At 39.4% G+C, this 20,095-nt stretch overlaps 1 protein-coding gene across 1 annotated transcript; it reads right to left on the bottom strand.

Annotated features, from left to right (window-relative positions):
* Positions 1–6,087: 6,087 nt before the first annotated feature.
* On the bottom strand, positions 6,088–19,094 carry LOC576824. Its single transcript, XM_777092.5, has 13 exons — positions 18,860–19,094; positions 17,256–17,366; positions 15,364–15,984; positions 14,431–14,681; positions 13,516–13,667; positions 13,009–13,178; positions 12,176–12,309; positions 11,693–11,851; positions 10,826–10,974; positions 9,941–10,124; positions 9,140–9,527; positions 7,707–7,757; positions 6,088–6,934 (listed from the first exon to the last, which is right to left on the bottom strand). Exons 2-13 carry the CDS (start codon positions 17,339–17,341, stop codon positions 6,925–6,927), a joined length of 2,355 nt encoding a protein of 784 aa, XP_782185.3. The 5' UTR covers positions 17,342–17,366; positions 18,860–19,094; the 3' UTR covers positions 6,088–6,924.
* Between the last annotated feature and the right edge of the window lie 1,001 nt (positions 19,095–20,095).

Below are 20,095 nucleotides of genomic sequence, written 5' to 3'. Positions count from 1 at the left end.
GACAAGTTTCAATATTTCAATAAACTTGTACACTCTGTTGCTACACTCCCTCGCATAAAAATGAAAGAAGCGTATAAGCTCCATCCCCATGCAGACATGCACACAAGTTGTGTGCCACCGCAGAGAATCTGATTTCGCTGAGCGAACCCATGCTACGTCACTTTGGGCAGGACTAAGTTCTCACTAGACTCATGGCATAATAATGGTAGGTATAGCTTAATTTCTCCATAATACGAATAGGTACATCGTTCGCAATCCAATCAGTGAACAATATTACTTCTACAGCATGACGCCTTCATCTTCAAGATAATTCTTTTAGATGCAATTCGGAATGGTTTGTAAGCAATAGAGAGAATCAAAGGATTCCAAATTGAATTACACAACTGGAGAGAAAAAACTACCTTTTTAAACCATTTGAAGCGATAGTTTCCGCCAAAGGTTGAGATATATATCAAGTAAGGCAACCATATTAAACAGTACGAGATGGTAATAACGCCAACGGTTTTGAGACCCTTCAGTCCACTTGCAGTAACGGCTCGATGATTTCCTGGAGGGTTGTTCACTTCGGGCTCTGCACGCTGTTGAAGAATAATGCGACGCATTTGTGCGATCTTTATCGCCTGTTGTCTTGACTTGTAGAAAATTCCACTACTGGTTATCAAAATAACGGCAAACCCCAGCAGGATCGGTGCAACCACAAGTAAATTTAAAGCTGAATCAGATATGTTATTTTGCGGTGTTAGACCAGGACAGACGTCTTCCCTGATGAGTGAAGTACTGCCTAGGATATTAATCACGACAAGTAAGGCAAATGTACTAGACATGCCAACCAACAAGGCCAAGTAGAGTCTCTTTGGCGTCACCAACTTCTGATGGTGAAGGGGTCGCATGATCATTATGAAACGATTGACGTTTATCAGGACGATTATTATTACCGAAACATAGACGACAAACAGACTCAACAGAAATACCTGAAAACACCCTGTGTCAATCTCTAGCGAAAGACTGACAACAAGGACCATTTGGCAGAGGACAATGATGATATCATTGATGGCAAGTGCTTTATACAAAAGACTCTCAGTCTCGTGAAGGCTGTCCATCGTGTGCAATGTGTATATTGTGAAAGTGTTCGTCAGGAAGGATAATCCAACGGAGGGAAGTGATATAAATAATAATATGGCCACATCGAAACCTCTCTCAATATTATCATGACTGTTTTCTATGAAAGAGGGTGGCGTGACGTTCCTAAGAAATTCCAGAAAAGTGTCGGTTGAAAATATGTCGGCCATTGTTCAAAATTTGGGATACATGCAGAGAAGTGAAAAGATACTAAGTTTGTCACAAAGATGCCATCCAAAACACTTTGCGCCGTAATTTTTTATTAATAGGAAGCGAAATAGTTGTCCAAGTTAAAATGTTAAACCGAAACAGAGAAGAGAACATCTACTTAGTCATCAAATTAATCATAAAATTTGGCATTATAAGAAAAAAACAAATTACCGGTAGTTGCCATTTAAGTTGAAGCAAAGCGCGAAACATGTCTATCCGACCTCTATTATTTAATGTGATACGAAACCCGTGGAGTGAACATTGGGTTTATAGGCACGAAGTTGGTCGCGAAAAAATGATGGCGTTCAATACACTTTTATTTAGATGTAATTGTCGATTAAGATACAGCAAGATTACTGTCCAAGCAGCGTCTTTGGTGCATGCGAAAGGTTAAAATGTTTGAATGTGTGCTCTAAGTCGTTAACAAATCAAGCGATGCCCGCGACAAATCGAAAGTATAATAGTTAATCAAAAAGTTGCTTTTCTAAACACCTTTATTGAGCCACAATTGTCATTTAGAGGCGCAGTGAAATATATCGAACCGCCGTCTGTTATGCTTGTTAGTTCGAACGTTCATTTATATAACTTGGCTCATACAAAAGCAAGGTGTCACTCTATAATCATCAATGCATTTAATCGTGATATCACTGCCAATTAGCTTAAATTTGAAAAAAAAAATGAAAGAGAATCCATTTGACATGTATCAACATTATACTGACTCCGGCCATTATTAACGTTTGACCAAATTACGTAGCGACAAATCACCTTAATTAAAATTGAAGAAGGCATTTGTAAGCACACACAGCTACACGAATATGTGATTGACAGCTCCGTGACCTTGTTGTTATAATAATAATAGTCTCATATTTGCCAACGCTAACACGAATACATCTAGGGTATAAACAATTAAGTTAGAGTTATCCTGATAAAAAGATAACAATGAGGCAAGGCGTTTTCGATCTTTAGGGGAACAGAATTTGGACACCACATTTACTCGGTGCAGGTGCTGCGATTTTTTTCACTTTGGAGTATACAAACTTTATATTCTAGAGACTTCCTTCATTAATTATGCTTTTTACGTGGGGAGCGATAAGAATTTGCGGTTTTTAACTTTTTAAATCGCTTTCGATAACTCAGCAAATCCAAATGTGATATTGATATTCAAAATATTTCTTACGTGAAATCACCATAGAGACAAAAGATTCTGATTTGTCTAATTGTCAGGGGGACGACCCCCTCGAATACTTGCAAGGAGTGTTGGAAGAAGTCGTAGCGCCCCTTTGCACCACCCTCTTTTCCTCTCTCTCTCTCTCTCTCTCGCTCTCTCTTTTTTCTTTTCTTTTTGTATTTGCCATCTATGGAATATGGGTCTCATAACTACGCCACTGATATTAATGTTATTGAAAAATTGATAGTGCCTAGGTCCAGTGGGAAAGATGAATGCGAATACCTCATTTTCGTATTATTACATGTTCCTATTTTTCTTTATCATTTTATATTATTTCATGTGTTCTAATGATAATGGACACAAATGGACACAAATGTAAACTTCCAAAAGTAAAATAGCAATAATGAACAGATTTGATATATGGATAATATATTCTGAGTGAGTCAGAAAAAATGTCACTCACACTTTTTAAAAGTTGTATTGTTTGAAGTATGAATATTTAATCATGGGTGTCATGATATATTTTGATAGAGTTATCCTCCGAGTACATTTAGGTACCATTTTCATTTGAATCTCTGCATGCATGACTGAACATCAGACACTCTTTACAAGACTGCCTGATTAAAGACAGTACGACAGACAGACACACAAACACACACCCTAACACACACACACATACACACACACGCGCACGCACAAACACACACACGCACAAGCACACGCACACATGGACATGAACACACACACACACACATGTTGGTACTCGTTCCCAGTGGCGTACCTATGGGGGGGCAGGGGGGGCAGAGTGCCCCCCCTGACGGGCTCCAGGGGAAAAAAAGAAAAAGGGGAAAGAAAAGAAAAGAAAGGGAAAGGAGAGAAAAAGAAAAAAGGAAAAGGAAAGAAAAAAGGAAAGAAAGAGAAAAAAGGAAAAAAAAGGAAAGAAAAAAGGAAGAAGAAGAGAAAAGGAAGAAAAAGGGGAAAAAAATAAAGAACATGGCCGTAAGCACCAGGGGGGGGGGGGCAGTTGACCCCAGATATTTTGAAATCGTACAGTTTTTTTCCTAAAAATGTAGTGTAGGCCTATACCAAATCCTTCAATTCTACTTTTGAAAATGCAAAAGTACCCTCATGACCAGTTCAGTCGCTCGAACTCCCTTCACTCCTTTTGCTTTTGAGATTCTTCGAAAACTTTTAACGCATCTTTCCCCCTTCCCCCATCAGAAAAATATTTAGCATACGGCCCTGAAAAATTAAAACAAATGAAAATAGGAAAATATAAGTGATATAACAAATTTGAAACTCTTCGCTGGCGCGAACTGCTTGCTAGCCTATTTTGTATTAAATGTTTTCACTTCCTCGTGAAGAGAAAAGGATTAGTATTGCCTAGAATACAATTGTGCCTGCCCCGACGGGCCTCGACCTGCAACCATGGCAACAATAACACACAATATATGTACCAAATGTTACTAAAAGAGACTAATTCATTTTTCTCGCTCGCTACACTCGCTCGCGAATAAAATGAATAGACATTGCTTTGGAAACAATTGTGCCCACCCTTGACCTGCAACAATATCATTAAAAATGGACGAGTTTTTTCGCCCTCTCGCCAAAAAGGCGTCCATCCTGACCTGCACCAATAAAAACAAGTTTATTTATTAATTTCTATTAAAAGAGAATTTTTTTTTTTTTGCTTGCTCGCTATGCTCGCTTGCCAAAATGGAATTGACACCGCTAACGTGCCCGCCCCAACCTGCAACAACCAGTTAATAATTATGTACGAAACGTTATTCAAAGAAGTTTTGGTGTGCTCGTGCTCGCCAAAAGGGAATTAACATCACCTTAGACATGATTGTGTAAGCCCTGCCCTGCAACAAAAAAATCTGAAATTTATGAACCAATTATCATTACAAAAATTTTGCTCGCTCGCTACGCTCGCTCGCCAAAATAGAAATAACACCGCTTTTAATAATCACGTCCCTGACATGGAACAATTAAACCAAGTTTATATACCATATTTCCCTATAAAGAGAAGTGATTTTTTTTTTTGCTCGCTCGCTACGCTCGCTCGCCAAAATAGAATTAACACCGCTTTTAATAATCACGTCCCTGACATGGAACAATTAAACCAAGTTTATATACCATATTTTCCCTATAAAGAGAAGTGATTTTTTTTTTGCTCGCTCGCTACGCTCGCTCGCCAAAATAGAATTAACACCGCTTTTAATAATCACGTCCCTGACATGGAACAATGAACCCAAGTTTTATGTACCATATTTTCCCTATAAAAGAAAAGTGATTTTTTTTTCGCTCGCTACGCTCGCTAGCTCGTGGACTTATGTGCCCACCACTAACCTGCTACAATATCATTAAAAAGAGAAATGTAGGGGGTTGCCTGCCCGCCAAAATGGGATTGACATTGCCTTAAACACGAGTGTGCCCGCCCCCTACCTGCAACAATCACCCTAAACACAATATTGTTCCCGCGCCCTGCATGGGACAATTGAACCAAGTTTAAGTGGCAATTATTGAAAAAGAAGTGATTTTTTTCTTGCTCGCTACACTAGTTTGCAAAAAAATGAAATTAACGTTGCTAACAAGTGAATGTTCCCACCCCAAACTTGCAACAATACCAGTTTATATACTAAACGTTACTTAAAGATTTTTTTTGCTCGCTCGCTCGCTCGCTCGCCAGAAGTGAAAATTAGCATCGCCTTTTTTGTTTGTTTCGGTCGCTTGCCCCCCCTGACGGAGTACCCCAGGTACGCCACTGCTCGTTCCTGTTCGATTGTATTTCTGAACATTGCGGAGAAAAGTCTTTTTGCCGGGACATCTAGGTAACGGCGGCAGAACTCTTGCAAAAAAACTGCTACACTCTGAGTTGCATACTCGGTGAGCAAAAAATTATCTATTTTGTGATGTAAACTGAGGACGAACCATAATTTGTGTACTTTTGCTACTGAAAAAGAGGCTCAAGTGACTGCTGCCAAATCAGGCAAGCCCTTTTGTAGGCAAGTACAACAAAAGCCAAGACATCCATTGTAAATTGTCATTGTTAACCAACAAAAGACATAGCCAACGATTGTTAATGCACCTACGTATTGAGATAGCGCATTGGATTCATGTGCACTTCATGATGATGATGATGATGATGAAGATTAAGATGATGACAATGATGATGATAATGATGATATGATGGTGGTAGTGAATGTGTACTAAAGGGAAAGATTGTCAGGAAAATGGCACTTAAACATTCAGCGGTCTTGATAAAAAATCAATGCTTAATCAGAAAAGGGGAAATTATGAAACAATTGTTACCGTGTGTTGTGTGAGTGTGCGTGCGTGTGTGTGCGCGTGTGTGCGTGTGTATGTGCGTTTGTGTGTGTGTGTGTTTTTGTCTGTCTGACTGTCTTTGTTCAAAACACTATTTTATTCCTCACCCAGCAACTTGGCGCAAGTGAGATCTGGCAGTCTTGTAAAAGATTGTCTGATGTTCAATACAACTTTTAAAAGGTGGAACATTTTTTCTGACTCACTCTGTATATTAACTACACAAAATAACATTTTACGGAAGACACAGGACCAAAAAGAAGTGATGATTGTTAAGTGTTTAATGGGTACAAATGTATTTAAGTATGGCTAAATATGATATATTGATGTATACAAGTTCACTATGACATGTTGGTAGTTAATCATATTGACGAATTGAATAAAAACTGAATTTTGATTTCATATCGTTCAGAGTTGGCTACGATACGGAATCAATAAACCAATTATTGATAGTACTTAAAGTCTTAACATTTAAAAACCATTCATTAATTGAACGTAAACAGGCAAGGATCAGATTTCACTCTATTGTATCTATACACCCGAACTAGTTTCTCCTGTCAAACTTGTTTTTATATCTGTGAATATCATTACACATCCTACAGTATATTGCTTTTTTTTAAAAACAAAACAAACAAATACATGTTTGTTACAATTTCATGTACACAAGTAAAATACTAAATATGCGTAAATGCAGGTGGCTCTTATTTTGTTTTGAGTACAAGGGGAAATCCGTAAAATTTTAGATGCATGTGAACGTATAACGTTCCCGACATCCTGAAAAATCTAGGAATGTCTGTTTCCCATTTTCTTTACGTTAAAGTATAACATTACAGCTTAATAGGGTATCTCTGACTAAAACATAACAATTGCCTAATTTGGATAATAAAACGGTGAAGAAATCATGAAACAAGATTAAACACAATACGATCTTACACGAGCGATTCAATATCACAGAATATATATGACATTCTAAAAAATTAGCATGTAGCCTTTTTCAAAGTCGATGGTATAAGAAATTAGTGTGGTTCGATACAATGTCCCAATCTGACGGCGTTTATCTCCCGTAAGTTCACAATGGCCTCACAGCGTAGGATATTTGCCTAGAAAACGCTGTGGGAGGAAGTTGAAAAGAAAAAGAAAAAAGGTTATTTGAAGAAAAAAATATAATTATAGAAAATGAAGCTGTTATTATTTCCATTTTAAAACATTATCAAGTTATGACTGCTATTTTCATCAATAATTTAATAGGAAATAGTAATCCACAAAAACTTTCATAGGCAAAATAAAAACAATTAGCCAATCCTCTCTCTCTCTCTCTCTATCTCGGCGCACCCTATCCAGTCCATTAAACCCCTTTTAGGGTTGTTGAACAGTGACCCAGAAGAAGGAGACGAAGGAAAGAAAAAAAAGAAGGAGAAGAAGAAGAAGAAGAAGGAGAAGAAGAAGAAGAGAAGAAGAAGAAGAAGAAGAAGAAGAAGAAGAAGAAGGAGAGGATGAGGAAAGAGAAGAAGTAGAAGAAGTAGAGAAGATGATGAAAAAGGAGACAAAGAAGGAGAAGAAGAAGAAGAAGAAGAAGGAGAAGAAGGAGAAGAAGAAGAAGAAGAAGAAGAAGAAGGAATACGATTTATTCTTGATAATCTTTTTATCTGGTGCTTTGTTCAAATATTTTGCTCGAAAGTATGTATAGAACGATCGCATCTATCCTATGGAAATCATGCACAGATTACATCATATACATATATACGTCATTTTAATGTCTGCACATTCCACTAGGTGTTATACAAGGCTATTGGAATGGCTATAGATTGATTTTTCGAAAGCAGTTGCGATCGATTTTTATTACAATGGAATCCGCTCCCCCAAAATCAGAATAAGAACTTACAAAATATCGACCGGAAAATCCTCTGGAAAATCTGTTTGATTCCCGCTAAATCTAAAGAAAAATGGAAATGAAAGAATGAAGAAGTTAGCAAAATATGCATTTGAAATAGATGTGGAAAGAGATAAGAAAATTTACAACATTTGAAATATCTCTAATGCATCTTTCATCGGCACCTCAATGTAAAAGATACAAATGCTTTCCACCTCGGAATATCGTAAAGTAACAGAGGATTCGGATATGATCCGAGTATAATAATTACAAATTAAAAGATTTAGGTAAACATTTTGAGGTAAACAATTTCTTCTCACTAAACATATCAAATTTTCCAATCACATAAGAACAGTAACCCCAAAATATTGTCGTGATGAAATAGACTTTTATGTAATACTGAACTTTCTTCTTACTTTTCTGACAGAGGCAATCTTTTGGAAGAAAAGTTCATGGCCGATATTATACTAATTCAGATAAAAACTGACGGAGGTCTTATTATGCTGCCTTACTCTTTGAGGCTGTTCACACCGGCAGAGATAGCGCGGTCTAGCGCGCGCTAGACCGCGCTATCTCTGCGGTGTGGAAGGTACAACGTCGTTTCGGTCCGCCCAACAGCGAGCCACGGGGGGCCAACACTGGAGCACCTCTTGGGGGTGGTCCACGAGAGATAGCGCGGTCTAGCGCGCGCTAGACCGCGCTATCTCTGCCGGTGTGAACCCGAGCTACGATAGCACGCCGGATTTCATCGTTCTACACGCGGGGAATTTTATACTCATTCTATTTTGGTGCGATCTGAATCTGAATCGGTACAATAGGCCATTTTCGTAATGTAACCAAATTTAATGCATAAGTGTTTGTGAGGTGCCTCAATACAAATTATTTCATTCACCTGATAGGAACAATAGTATTTCAATAGTCAGAATGCAACTGCATATATTAAGTGTTGCTATATAGGTAGGTCAAGCCATAATGCTTGTCCAACCTGACAACAACTAATGTATGCAGTTTGGATTCTGTCTATTGAAATACTATTATTCTTATCAGGTGAATGAAATAATTTGTATTGAGGCACTTTACAAAGACGTATGCATTACATTTGGTTACATTACGAAAATGGCCTATTCAGAACGTCACGCGTCATGACAACAGGACCTCTCAAAAAAGGGGGTGCAGTTAGACCGCGCTATCTCACTGCGGTGTGGATCCGGCGAATGCCAATGGGCGGACCGTGGGTCGCGCTACGATAGCGCGATCCATGGTCCGCCCACGGTCCCCCCTTGCGGTGTGAACACGCCCTTTGATAGAATACTTAGACCTCGGTTCATAGCTTCCATTGTCAAACCCGTCTTTAGACCACGCTTAAACCAAGTGTCGGATTACATTTCTAGTAGAATACAGGCAAATTAAAATTCGTTAATTATTTGAAGATTTTTTTTTCTCACCGGTAGGGGATGAGATCTCTATCCAGTTCAACACTGTTTGATTCCAGGGTCAAGTTGATTTCGATCAGCGGATTGCTCTGCGTGGTCGTAGCGCTAGTAGACACTCGATCGGGCTCCGGTGTTGTCTTTCGAACACTCGTCGTTTCATCTACCGCTGCCATCGTAGTCGAAGGCTCGAACTCTTCCTCAAACAATATCGGCTCTGTTCTTGGTGACTCCGTGGTCATCCTTGACGTCGACGAAGTCGGAACAGTTGAATCGACAGAGTCTTCTTCCGGTACATCATCCGTGATGGTTCCATTAAAATCGCTAGATCGGCATGGCCCGACTTTCTTGAAAACTAGAATCTCGTTGAGGTATGGAGGTCGGTTGAATGGGTGATCGTAAACTATCATCAAAAGGAATAAAGTACAGAATAATGAGATATTTTGTATATCAAGTGACTTAACTTCTTATTTATGAAAAGAAACCTTATAATTATTGCCTATTGATCAGGCTTAAATAAATAAGTATTGAGGCATGACTTGAAGTGTTCTAGACCCTCAAGAAAACCAGAGACACATTTTAATGTTCCACTTTCAACGTTGACTTTTGAAGAAGTCCACGAGACCATGAGATATTTAATATTACAAGGAATCGGAATCTGCTCACCGTAAGCATTTTACACCACAATGTCAAAATGTGCAGGGTCTTTTAAGAAGAAGGGATAAGAAACTGAGAGGGGGTGGGAAATTGGAAAATTAAAAGGAAGAAAGGAACAGCAGAGGAGTAATCGGCAAAACAATAACGGTTGAAACTCACCGGCAACTGCATATTTATCTCTCACTAAGCAGTGCCCCAGGCCCTGGCGTCCAAGGAAGTCCCGAAGTTCATCGACTTTGCTTTCCACAGTTCTTTGGTTCGGTCGGCCGCCGAACTTGAGGACGAAAGCCTCTATGTCAGGAATCGTCCTGATCCTCATATCTCTCCTATTCGAGCTAGAATACTGAGAAAGCAAACGGAGAGTCTAGTCATTGGAATAAAATAACAAAATGTCATGAAAGCGTTGAAACGATTTGGCATTATAATGATATCGTCTTCTTTACCCAGGATAACCTCATCAGTATCAATACTGCTTTTCCTATGGGCCATGCACTCATTAGGGACAAATATGAAATCACACAAGGCACTGAGCAAGGATCGAACACATGCAGTATCTGGTATGAGAAACAACAGCCCTCACAATTCACAACAGTGCTCCCACTTGGCGAAGCAAGCGAGTTTTAAAAGTTACGCCACTAAAAGAGTCTAATCAAACAAATAAAAACAAAACCCTAATATGGAAACAAAAAGGCTAATATACTAGCGTTGTTTTAAATACCAGGATTATGGATCAATTAGAAGTCTAAGTTTGTGGACGTCCCAGAGAAACTGGTGTTCAATACGGGATGCCCAAGAACTTAGACTTACGACGGTTTCGAGAACCTGACACCTTGGCCCGAATTCACAAAGCAAAGTTTGAGCTCAGACCAAGGTTTGACCTCAAACCTCCTTTTGTTTCGCCAAACCTCCTTTTGTTATTTACAAACCTGGTTTGTAAATAACAAAGGGAGGTTTGGCGAAACAAAAGGAGGTTTGAGCTCAAACCTTGGTCTGAGCTCAAACCTTGCTTTGTGAATTTGGGCCATTGTGTTTGTACGAGCATACCTCGGTTGGCTCAGCAGCGGTGGTGTTAGGTGGCAGCATGTAGGCAGAGATGGCGGTCAGTTTACAGAGACTTGTAGCCAGGCGAGACGGGAAGACGTAGTGGATGAAGGGTGCAGGAGATGGGTAGCGCTGCCCCTCGCTGTTGGCACCTAGATTTTAAAAAAGGAAAGGGATACACTTTACTAATTTCAAATGCTTTTCAATGTTTTGTATGGAGATCAATGCTAAATTTAAACATGTAAACACCCAAAGTAATAATTGGGGGATTGTCCAGTGTCGAATATGGAACAAGAAAATTATTTTGTAAGTAAATTAAAAATAATTTGTATTCTGCAAGAGCCTAAATGTTAGATTTTCTATGGCATTTCTTCGCTGTCGTATTCAGGTTAGAACAAGTGATACAAGTGATACTTAAAGATGCATAATGTAATTGTTCAAATATATGTTATTGTTCAAAGGCTCATAATTAAAACATTCTTCTATAGGTCTTGATAAACAAGTTTTAAAGGACTAAAGTCATGTTCAATTATAACGCGGTAAACCACCCAAAACAACATTGAGAATCTGAACGAGGCTTAGGAAAACAAGTAAATAGTCTGAATTACAAACTTCATATTTTAAAGCCCCACTGCACTACTAATAGCTACTTGCGCCCACTGTATAGCAAACAATGCCTAATGAGTGACTGTTGGTCCCCCCCCCCCCCCCCCCCATGGTCCCCTTTTTCTTATGTTAATTTGATGAGACAACCACCTGTAAATGACCATGCAGGGAGGTCTAATCCATCCTGGCCAAACTATACTGCAGTGAGGCTTTAAGATCACAACTGTGAACATAAGATCTTGATAAATTGAAATATATTACTACCTGCGAGGTATCTCTTTAACGAGCAGTGAGAAACGAATGCAGGCAGCACCATGGTGCAGGCGGGGGCTGTCCTGGTGATGTATGTGCCACCCTTGATCCGTCGTAGCTCTACATCGTCTCGTAGCTGATCGAGGTGCTCGTAAGTAGGGCATCGCGATTCTAGATGAGATATGAAGAGATAGCGAGAGTGGATGGGAGGGAGGGAAAATAGAGGGTAGAGGAAGAGGAAGGGAAGAAGGGAAGAGACAAGGGAATAGAGATAGAAATAGAACAGAAAGACACAGAGAATGGATGGAGAGGGATGAGATAGATAACGTATGAAGACGTAGAGAGAAGTACACCTAATGAAATTTCATAATTTGAATGAATTTTTTCAAAATAAACTGCCTAATGACATAGGGTGATAAAACTTGTTCACTGTACTATACATGTACACATCACGAAATATGAAATCACAAAACATTAAAAAGAAATACATCTAACCTCCACATTGCTCTATTCCATTCTGCGGACTTGGTGTTTCTTGGCGAGTGCAGACCAAGCTCTCTCCCGAAGCTGCAGGGATGAGGATCTCACCAGGCTGGGGTCTCGTAGATCCAGTCGCGATGTCAGCCCACCTACACACAACCAACAAAGTGAATTACAATCGACGTTATACATGAAAATCAAGGATCCAACAAAATTCTTCTGATATTGTCAAACATTTCTGGTCCAAGGGGATTTTATAACAAAAATGTTTGAAATGGGAAAACATATCATTATGTTGGGATGTAGACCTTACCTGGTTGATTGAAATTAAAAACCTGAAGAATAACATGGTAACAAAAAAGTATATGTATATGTGTTACAATTAAGGGTTCTAGGACACCTACCCCCTGGACATCCACCCCCGGATAACCACCCCAGTCAACTACCCCCAGACAACTACCCCCTAGGACAACTGCCCCCTAGGACAACTACCCCTAGGACAACCATCCTAGGGGGTAGTTGTCTGGGGGTAGTTGTCCGGGGATAGTTGTCCTAGGGGTAGTTGTCCTAGAGGATAGTTGTCTGGGATAGTTGTCTTTGGGGGGGTAGTCGTCCTAGAGGGTGGTCGCCCTAGTGGGTAGTTGTCCTAAGGGGTAGTTGTCCTAGGGGGTAGTCGACTAGGGGTGGTTATCCGGGGGTGGATGTCCCGGGTGGAGGTGTCCGAATACGACAATTAAGACCTACAGTATGGAAATAGTCTCGTCACTTCTAAAAAATGATAACATAAAAAACAAATGCTCCTTGGTCGCATTTTATTGTAAGATATTTATGAAATTATTGGCACTAACGTTTCATAGAATGCAGTGTGGTATATCCCATGTTCAAATAATTCTCCAGCCAAATCGGTTGCGTCCTGCAGCTGGAAGAACTCATCGTAAATTGCGAGAGTGCCAGGCCGGCGGTGGAGGCGAAAGTGTGTAGCAAAATACACCTGTCGTGGCTCGGAGCTGATATTCAGCTTTATGTAAAGATGGAAGGAAGCAAGAATTAACAAGTCTTAATTCATTTAAAAAAAATTATGAATTCCAACCAACATATTACCGGTAATCAACGGAAATGAATGACAATTTATAAGTCTTTCATCAAAGGTTGCTGAAGTAACAAGGAATTGAGGAGATAGAGTATTGTAGAAATGGGAATTTTGGTAATTGGGGGGGGGGGGTAAACAAAGTTGAATAAATTATATTATAAAAATAATGTAAAATATTAGAACAGTGTTTCTGATTCATGTATAGACTTGTATGAGGAAATAATGATTGGGTTGGGACCATGGGACCTAAAAGTGAGATAAATACCATAGGGTCGGTCGGCATTGGCGCCCTCTGATTACCAGTTGGTACCAGTGCAGAGAGTCTGAATTCTTCCACTGTATCTTCGGTATCACTGATGGTTCCGTTCACACCTGTCACGGTCATCCTCAGCGGTCGGGACATCAACATGATACGCACTAGAGAAAAAAAAACGTTTGATGCAATTGACACTATTTTTATTCCTGAAGTAGATTTTTTTTAAATCCCGTAAGTAAAACTCCCGACTCGGATGTTGATTGCACTCTTAGTCAACGTAAGGCGTTTTTTTTTCTTACCAGTTGTTTCCGATCTTTTATATTTAAACAGATTTTACGGCAGATTAATTACGATCATTATCAGCAGCATCATCGTCAGCGTTATTATCGTCATCATTATTATGCAACTTTTCAGCACTTTGATATAATTATTATGACTAACCAATCATTGATGGGGGCGGAGGAGGGGCGAGGAGGACGACACGAACTTGAATAAAAGACTTATTTTACTGAATAGCTAGAAAGTGACCTTGATAAGTCTTACAAGAAGCAATAACTGAACAGCGGAGAATATTTTGAAGCTCAGAGAAAAGACGAAAGTATTTTAACTGTAAATCATGTTTTTAAATATTGTATAGCTATATTATTTACCAAATTATCCTTTTGAAATATCTTTCCACAGATGTCATATCGGGAAATCGTTCTTATTTTTAAAAATCCATCATCAGCTGTAGCCGTTATGCTTTTACATAGTTGTAATAAGTCAGAGTGGCTTAAGCCCTTTGCGGATCTTCGTAACAGTCTCCCGGGCCTTTTGGCAACTTTTGTTAGGATTCCCGAGACTGACAGGTCACTTCGGCCCTTGGTCTACTCGGATATCCCGTTGATGAAATAGAATAGGCTCAGTATATGTTTTGTGACGTACCTTGGTCATTTGCGCCATTGAAGTATTCCTTTATACGCCTGAGGACATCCATGCTCGTACCGTTCACAACGGTTGCACTGACCCACGTACTAGACTCGTAGCGACGTGCAGAATAGTGGCGCCCATGGCAGAGGGAGTCATAGGAAGGACCAGCGCCACCAGGCCGGTGAGGAGGTTGAGCAATGGGGTGATGAGGAATGTGATGAGGATGATGTTGTCTGTCGGGGAAGGTATCCCGGAAGGTATGGAAGCTGATGTGAGAGAGCGATATAGGTATAATTTTTTTTTTTAAAGGGGGGGAGAGGAAATCATTATACACGTAAAAGCTTATACGGGATTCGACATAACAAAGAACTAACCAACAGGCAAAACATGAGACCAAAAAACAACAATATGCATATATAGATCTAGTTAGGTAGGCAAGTAGATAAATTACTTGTTCTGCATAATAGGCATATACACATGTATTCTGTTTGCTATATTGCTATAAATTTGTTTACTCGTTACCACAAACGGGTATATCATTAAGGTCTAGATATGTTATATTTCAACGTTGAGAAATCACCTTGTCTGTATATTCCTCCTCCAGACTAATTCGAAATATTTCAGTCAATATGTCCATAAATAATGGTGGAATTTGGCCACAAAAATCACTCTCGTCTTAATGTTATGTATCCAATTGACTGGTTGATATCATCTAGAAATCATTTCGGTTAAAGTTATATATAATAAAGCAAATTAAAGGAAATAAGAGTTAAGTTTACCTTTGATTAAAGGGTATGAAATAGCGTCACAATATTTGTAACAGGATCGGAGAGAAATGAGTGGCATAAGCCTAAACTTTAAAAAAATATGCACACTCGACTCAATAACAGAAATAATACAAATTAATTTAGGACAGTACAGACCTACACTTAGATATATTGAACTTACAAGGTATCACTGGGTCCGGGTCTTGGAAACATTGGTCTCATAGGGGTATGCCAACTCCCTGGTTGCCATCTTGGGTTCATTGCCCCTGCTCCACCATCCATATCTCGAAATGGCCATCCAACTCTCGATCCAAAACGGTCTCCACCTTCTCCTCGACCTCCAATCCCTGCGTCCGGGTGGACTGGTCCAGGTCTTGGTTTGACCTCTGGCCTCACCTCGGGTTTGTTGAACCATCCCCATGTCAACTTCCAGTCCCCTCCGTTATGTCTCGAGAAGGAGGGGTTGAATCTTCTATTACTGAGTTGACGAAACCATTCCGATACAGGCCTCAATGTGTCATGAAATTCTCGGACTGGGAAGTCTGATACTTCAACCCGTGGCACGTCTGGGACATGGATATCTGGAATGTCTGGGACATGGATTTCAGGAATTTCTGGGACCTTGATGTCTGGAATTTTAACGTCGGGAATTCGAAAGTCCGGAAGCTTTACATCAGGGATCCGAATCTCAGGAATTTTCACTTCTGGTATACGGATATTCGGTATTTGCGGTATCGGGCGCTTGGGAACCCTAACCGTTGGAACTCGAAAGTTTGGTCTCCATGAGATTTGTCGTCTATTGCTGTAATTAAATGAAAGAGATAAGAAGGATTTTATCAATTTAAATCAATGTTTAGTGTGTTGGTGTACCATACAGGGCCAATAGGAGGAAATTGTTTTTATAAATCATTTTCGAAAACAACACTTCTCGGATTGTAACCTTGATAAGACAAAACATTGATTAACTAAATATCGGCTCTTTGCTAATTTTCAGGGCCTCTGATTAGGAGGAGGATGTGGAACGAGTCATTTCATCTCCTTTTCTCGCCCTGCTCCCAAATTATCTCTTTTATATTTTGTCTTCGTTTACCTTTTTTTTCTGTCTACCTGTAGCTACTCCACTCAGATCAGAATAGAAAAATGGCACACCTATGGTCCTTTGTAATTAATTTTCAAAATATCCTTCGGCACATTTCAGATTCTTTAGGCAGTTATTACACTATTTGCCAACCCATGAACGTATTATATTATTTTGTTTTCCATGGAAAGAAAAGGAAGTGCAGCAATATTTGGGTTTACGTTTTTTTAAATCTTTTAATTCAAATGGATTTTAATACTTCTCGTCGTAGTCACATATGACAGAGTAACAAATATGATATCTAGACAACGTCATATTTGGTAATCGAACCCTGTTTGTGAATATCTTTCCATATTATTTCTCCAATGAACGCAAGATCTGGGACGGTTCCAGGATTGTTGACTGGAAAGATCAAGAAATCTACCCCCCCCCCCACCGTTTCACGACCATGTCACCGCCTCCCTAGCATCCATGAATCTACTTCTCCCGTCTTGTTATCAAGATAATATGTATTGTAAATTTACGTACCTAGCTTTATTTCACTTCAAATTTAAATAAATAAATTGGACATAAATCCTTTAGAATTTTGTGAGGGAAGAGAAATTTAAATAAATTTCCAGCAGCGATCGGGAAAAATCAGCTTTGGGAAATATCCCGTAGAAATTGGGTTAGGATGACGATTAAAGTTAATGTAATGTTCGCACCATTCGCTGGGTTATGGAAACTAAAAATTACTATTTAGGTTCATTTTACCAACGTCTTTGCGATCATGTTCAGGTCATTTGCGGGAAGTCACATTCTAAAACGAGTTTGGTAAAATCTTATCCACTTTGGGGTAAATTTTTATTTAATATTGTTTTAAGTGCAAAGAAAGGACGTTAACTCTGTATTAAAGTATATGAGTCAACGCCCTCCTGGCTCTAAACAACACGATTGTTTCCATTTTCACCCGATAAAGGAGCTAGAGAAAGAAATTCGATGAAAAGTCGTCTTACCGGTATGTATGACGGCGGCTTGCTTCAGTCACCCCACTCAGAGCCACCACCAGGAGTATGAAGCTAAGAACCTGTAGGGTGTGCATCTTGAGAGCTTGATCCAGCCACGCCCTACATCGAGAGAGAGAGAGAGAGAGAGAGAGAGACAGAGACAGAGAGAGAGAGAGAGAGTGAGAGAGAGAGAGAAATGTGTCATGTACAATCTTAAATGAGAATAATGATTTGGTTTGATTTATTTCTCTTTTTTGATCTTTTTTCAGATTTACTTTATCACTGATTACAACAAAACAGAATAATGTGATCGATACATTATTATTGAAAAGTAATTACATGCATGAAGCGTTAAACGAAAATGAATATACAATGACAAGGGAAAATGACAAAGAAAAAAAAGACAAAAGCACGTGTTTATCTCTTCTCTTCGAACAATCTTACTCCCGAGATATAGTTCATATTAGATCTTTCAGTTTCATGATGTCCTTTCATATTTCAGATTTGGTGATTAGAAAGTTTGTCTCTATATGGTATAATTACAAGAGCAATAGCTTTAGAAAGACCGCAGTACAGCACCACGTTGTCTGTAATAATGATAACATATACTTTATTTGATGGGCGCGGTAAAATGTGTCGCTTATCATAATATTGATAATTTACTGACATTCATTGCTTTTTTTACGCACTATAATGCTGCAGATGATGATATCGAGTATTTCTACAAGAAAAGAGAGGTATGAGGAAATGATCCTCGCATATATATTTTGTATTGCTATGAGGCACATTAATGATTCGGTCTGTTCAGTTATTTTGATGCATCTGGTGACCAGCTTTCATACCGGACATGTTATGGCGGATATAAGTTCACGGTGGGTTCAGTTATTTTATGTTTGTCTATCGAGGGTATGGTGTAAGAGCAGGCAACCCCCCCCCCCACACACCCACCATATTTTAATGGTTAACACATGTATCATCGTAGAAATTGGGAATTGGAAAAGCGCTTGCTAGCTAGACCCCCCTCACCCTCGTTATAATGTTAAGGGAGGAATCCATTAGCGTTAGTTGTTGTTTGTTTTCGTTAAAAGTAATAAGAAGTCCATTCCCACCCCTTCTCCTCTCTCTCTCTCTCCCTCTTTTCATGGATTTCTCTCATATATCATTAATTGTCTTAGATCGATACATGTGTAAATTATGGCTCTTTCCTCTTCATAGGCTTTTCTGTTGACCTAATATCGCCTGCTTTTTAAGAGATTTAAAATTTCTGAGTGACCTCATTCTTTGTCCCCATTTAGAGAGCAGAGGGTATAATAAGTTAATTAAATATGTCGACAAGTCCCGATCTTTCCCAGATAACGTGCAAGGTGTAAGCTTAAAATGAGTTTACAATAATCGTTTGAGGTGTCCCCCCCCCCCTCCCCCATCTACAGATGCAGACATTTGAGACTTTTCCATGCCTCCAAATTAATCCTACACGAATATGGGTGTTTATACAATGAATATAATTATAACATATCGTATGCAACAACTGTTGTAGTCAAAATGTAGTCAAAATGCTAGAAATAAATATTATTCCTGATTATGTCGAGATTCAAATAAATAAAGTCACTTACCTATATCAAAACCGCTCAAACTGAGATCCAAATCAGTCCAGTACTAGTACTTCTTTCTCCAATGAAACGGTTCAGTTAAAATTGTGCTTCGATCATGCAATTCACTCCCAGATTTAGTATCAAAGGCTTGCTGTTTGTCCAGCTCAGATAGCAGGAGATCCGTTCTCTATGCGCACACATATGAGTGAATTAAGCTTCCCGGAAAACATGTCCCAGTATTACAATTTGATAGAACAATGCGAATCGAAGTTTGTTAACCTTTTTGTCTCTGTTTTTCCCGGATATCTGACGATTGGCTGTGCAGGGTTTAATCCCTGTTATGGAAAAAAAAAAACATGCACGCAACAAAGAACGCCTATACTGAGTATATTGTGTAGGCAGCAATGCTCATAGGCAGTTATTCTTTCAAGGGGCAGCTCCAGTGTTTTGTAAAGTGGGGCCCAATTCCCCTCAAATGTGACCAGCAACAAAGAAAAGGGACCAATATACAAAAGCATATGTCAAGTCTCCTTTAAAAGAAAGAGGGGGGAGGCCTTTGGCCAATCTTTATGTCTTCAGTAAGAAACTTTGAATGGAATCCAATGTCCGAGATTTATCATGACGATTCTGAAGGTTCGATACTTATCTTTATTCTGATACGTACCAAGGATATCTGAGTTCTATGTGTCATGGTTGTTCTGATCTTTGTGTGTTCAACGGCCATTTGCACTAAACATTGAGATATTGCGAATATCACGACTGCACGGTGGCGGAACCAGGATTCTTGGGCAGCAGGGGAGAGGAGGGGAGGGGAGGGGACACAGGTTCGCAATACTATGACAACCAAAAAGTGTCAGCAGCCCCCTTCTCCCCCCCCCCCTTAATGGGAAGGGGGGGTATTGCACCCAGGTGCCAACCTGGATCTGCCCCGAAAATCACGATGTTAGGAATATGTACTGTAATTTGTCCGCCCCCCTGCCCACACCCCCCCCCCCCTCCTCCCCCTCACCCCCCCCCCAAAAAAAATGCCACGAATATGGACATAAATTATGTTGTCGACGGATTATTTCTATTTTCTTCCGTATTGTTTTCGTTGAGACCTTTTTCAACAGTATAATGCGCTATATAAGAACAAAAACTTATTTTCTATTATCAGCATGTAATATGGATTTGGTCTTACAATCGCGTTTATATAGTCAAATATGCTTTGTGCAGTATGAGAACATATATAGTCTTAAGCAATATAAGTAATGTGAG

This window comes from Strongylocentrotus purpuratus, unplaced genomic scaffold, assembly GCF_000002235.5.
Source record: "Strongylocentrotus purpuratus isolate Spur 01 unplaced genomic scaffold, Spur_5.0 spur5_scaffold_4, whole genome shotgun sequence".
Taxonomy (NCBI): domain Eukaryota; kingdom Metazoa; phylum Echinodermata; class Echinoidea; order Camarodonta; family Strongylocentrotidae; genus Strongylocentrotus; species Strongylocentrotus purpuratus.
The sequence above is the reverse complement of the archived record's forward strand: the minus strand, read 5'-3'. Positions and strand labels throughout refer to the sequence as shown.

Coding starts and splice junctions, on each gene's coding strand:
- LOC576824 (XM_777092.5), bottom strand. CDS start 17,341: ATGCACACCCTACAGGTTCTTAGCTTCATACTCCTGGTGGTGGCTCTG. Junction 14,682..15,363: donor CCCGGACCCAGTGATACCTT/GTAAGTTCAATA, acceptor CTCTCACATCAG/CTTCCATACCTTCCGGGATA. Junction 13,668..14,430: donor CAATGGCGCAAATGACCAAG/GTACGTCACAAA, acceptor TTTTTTCTCTAG/TGCGTATCATGTTGATGTCC.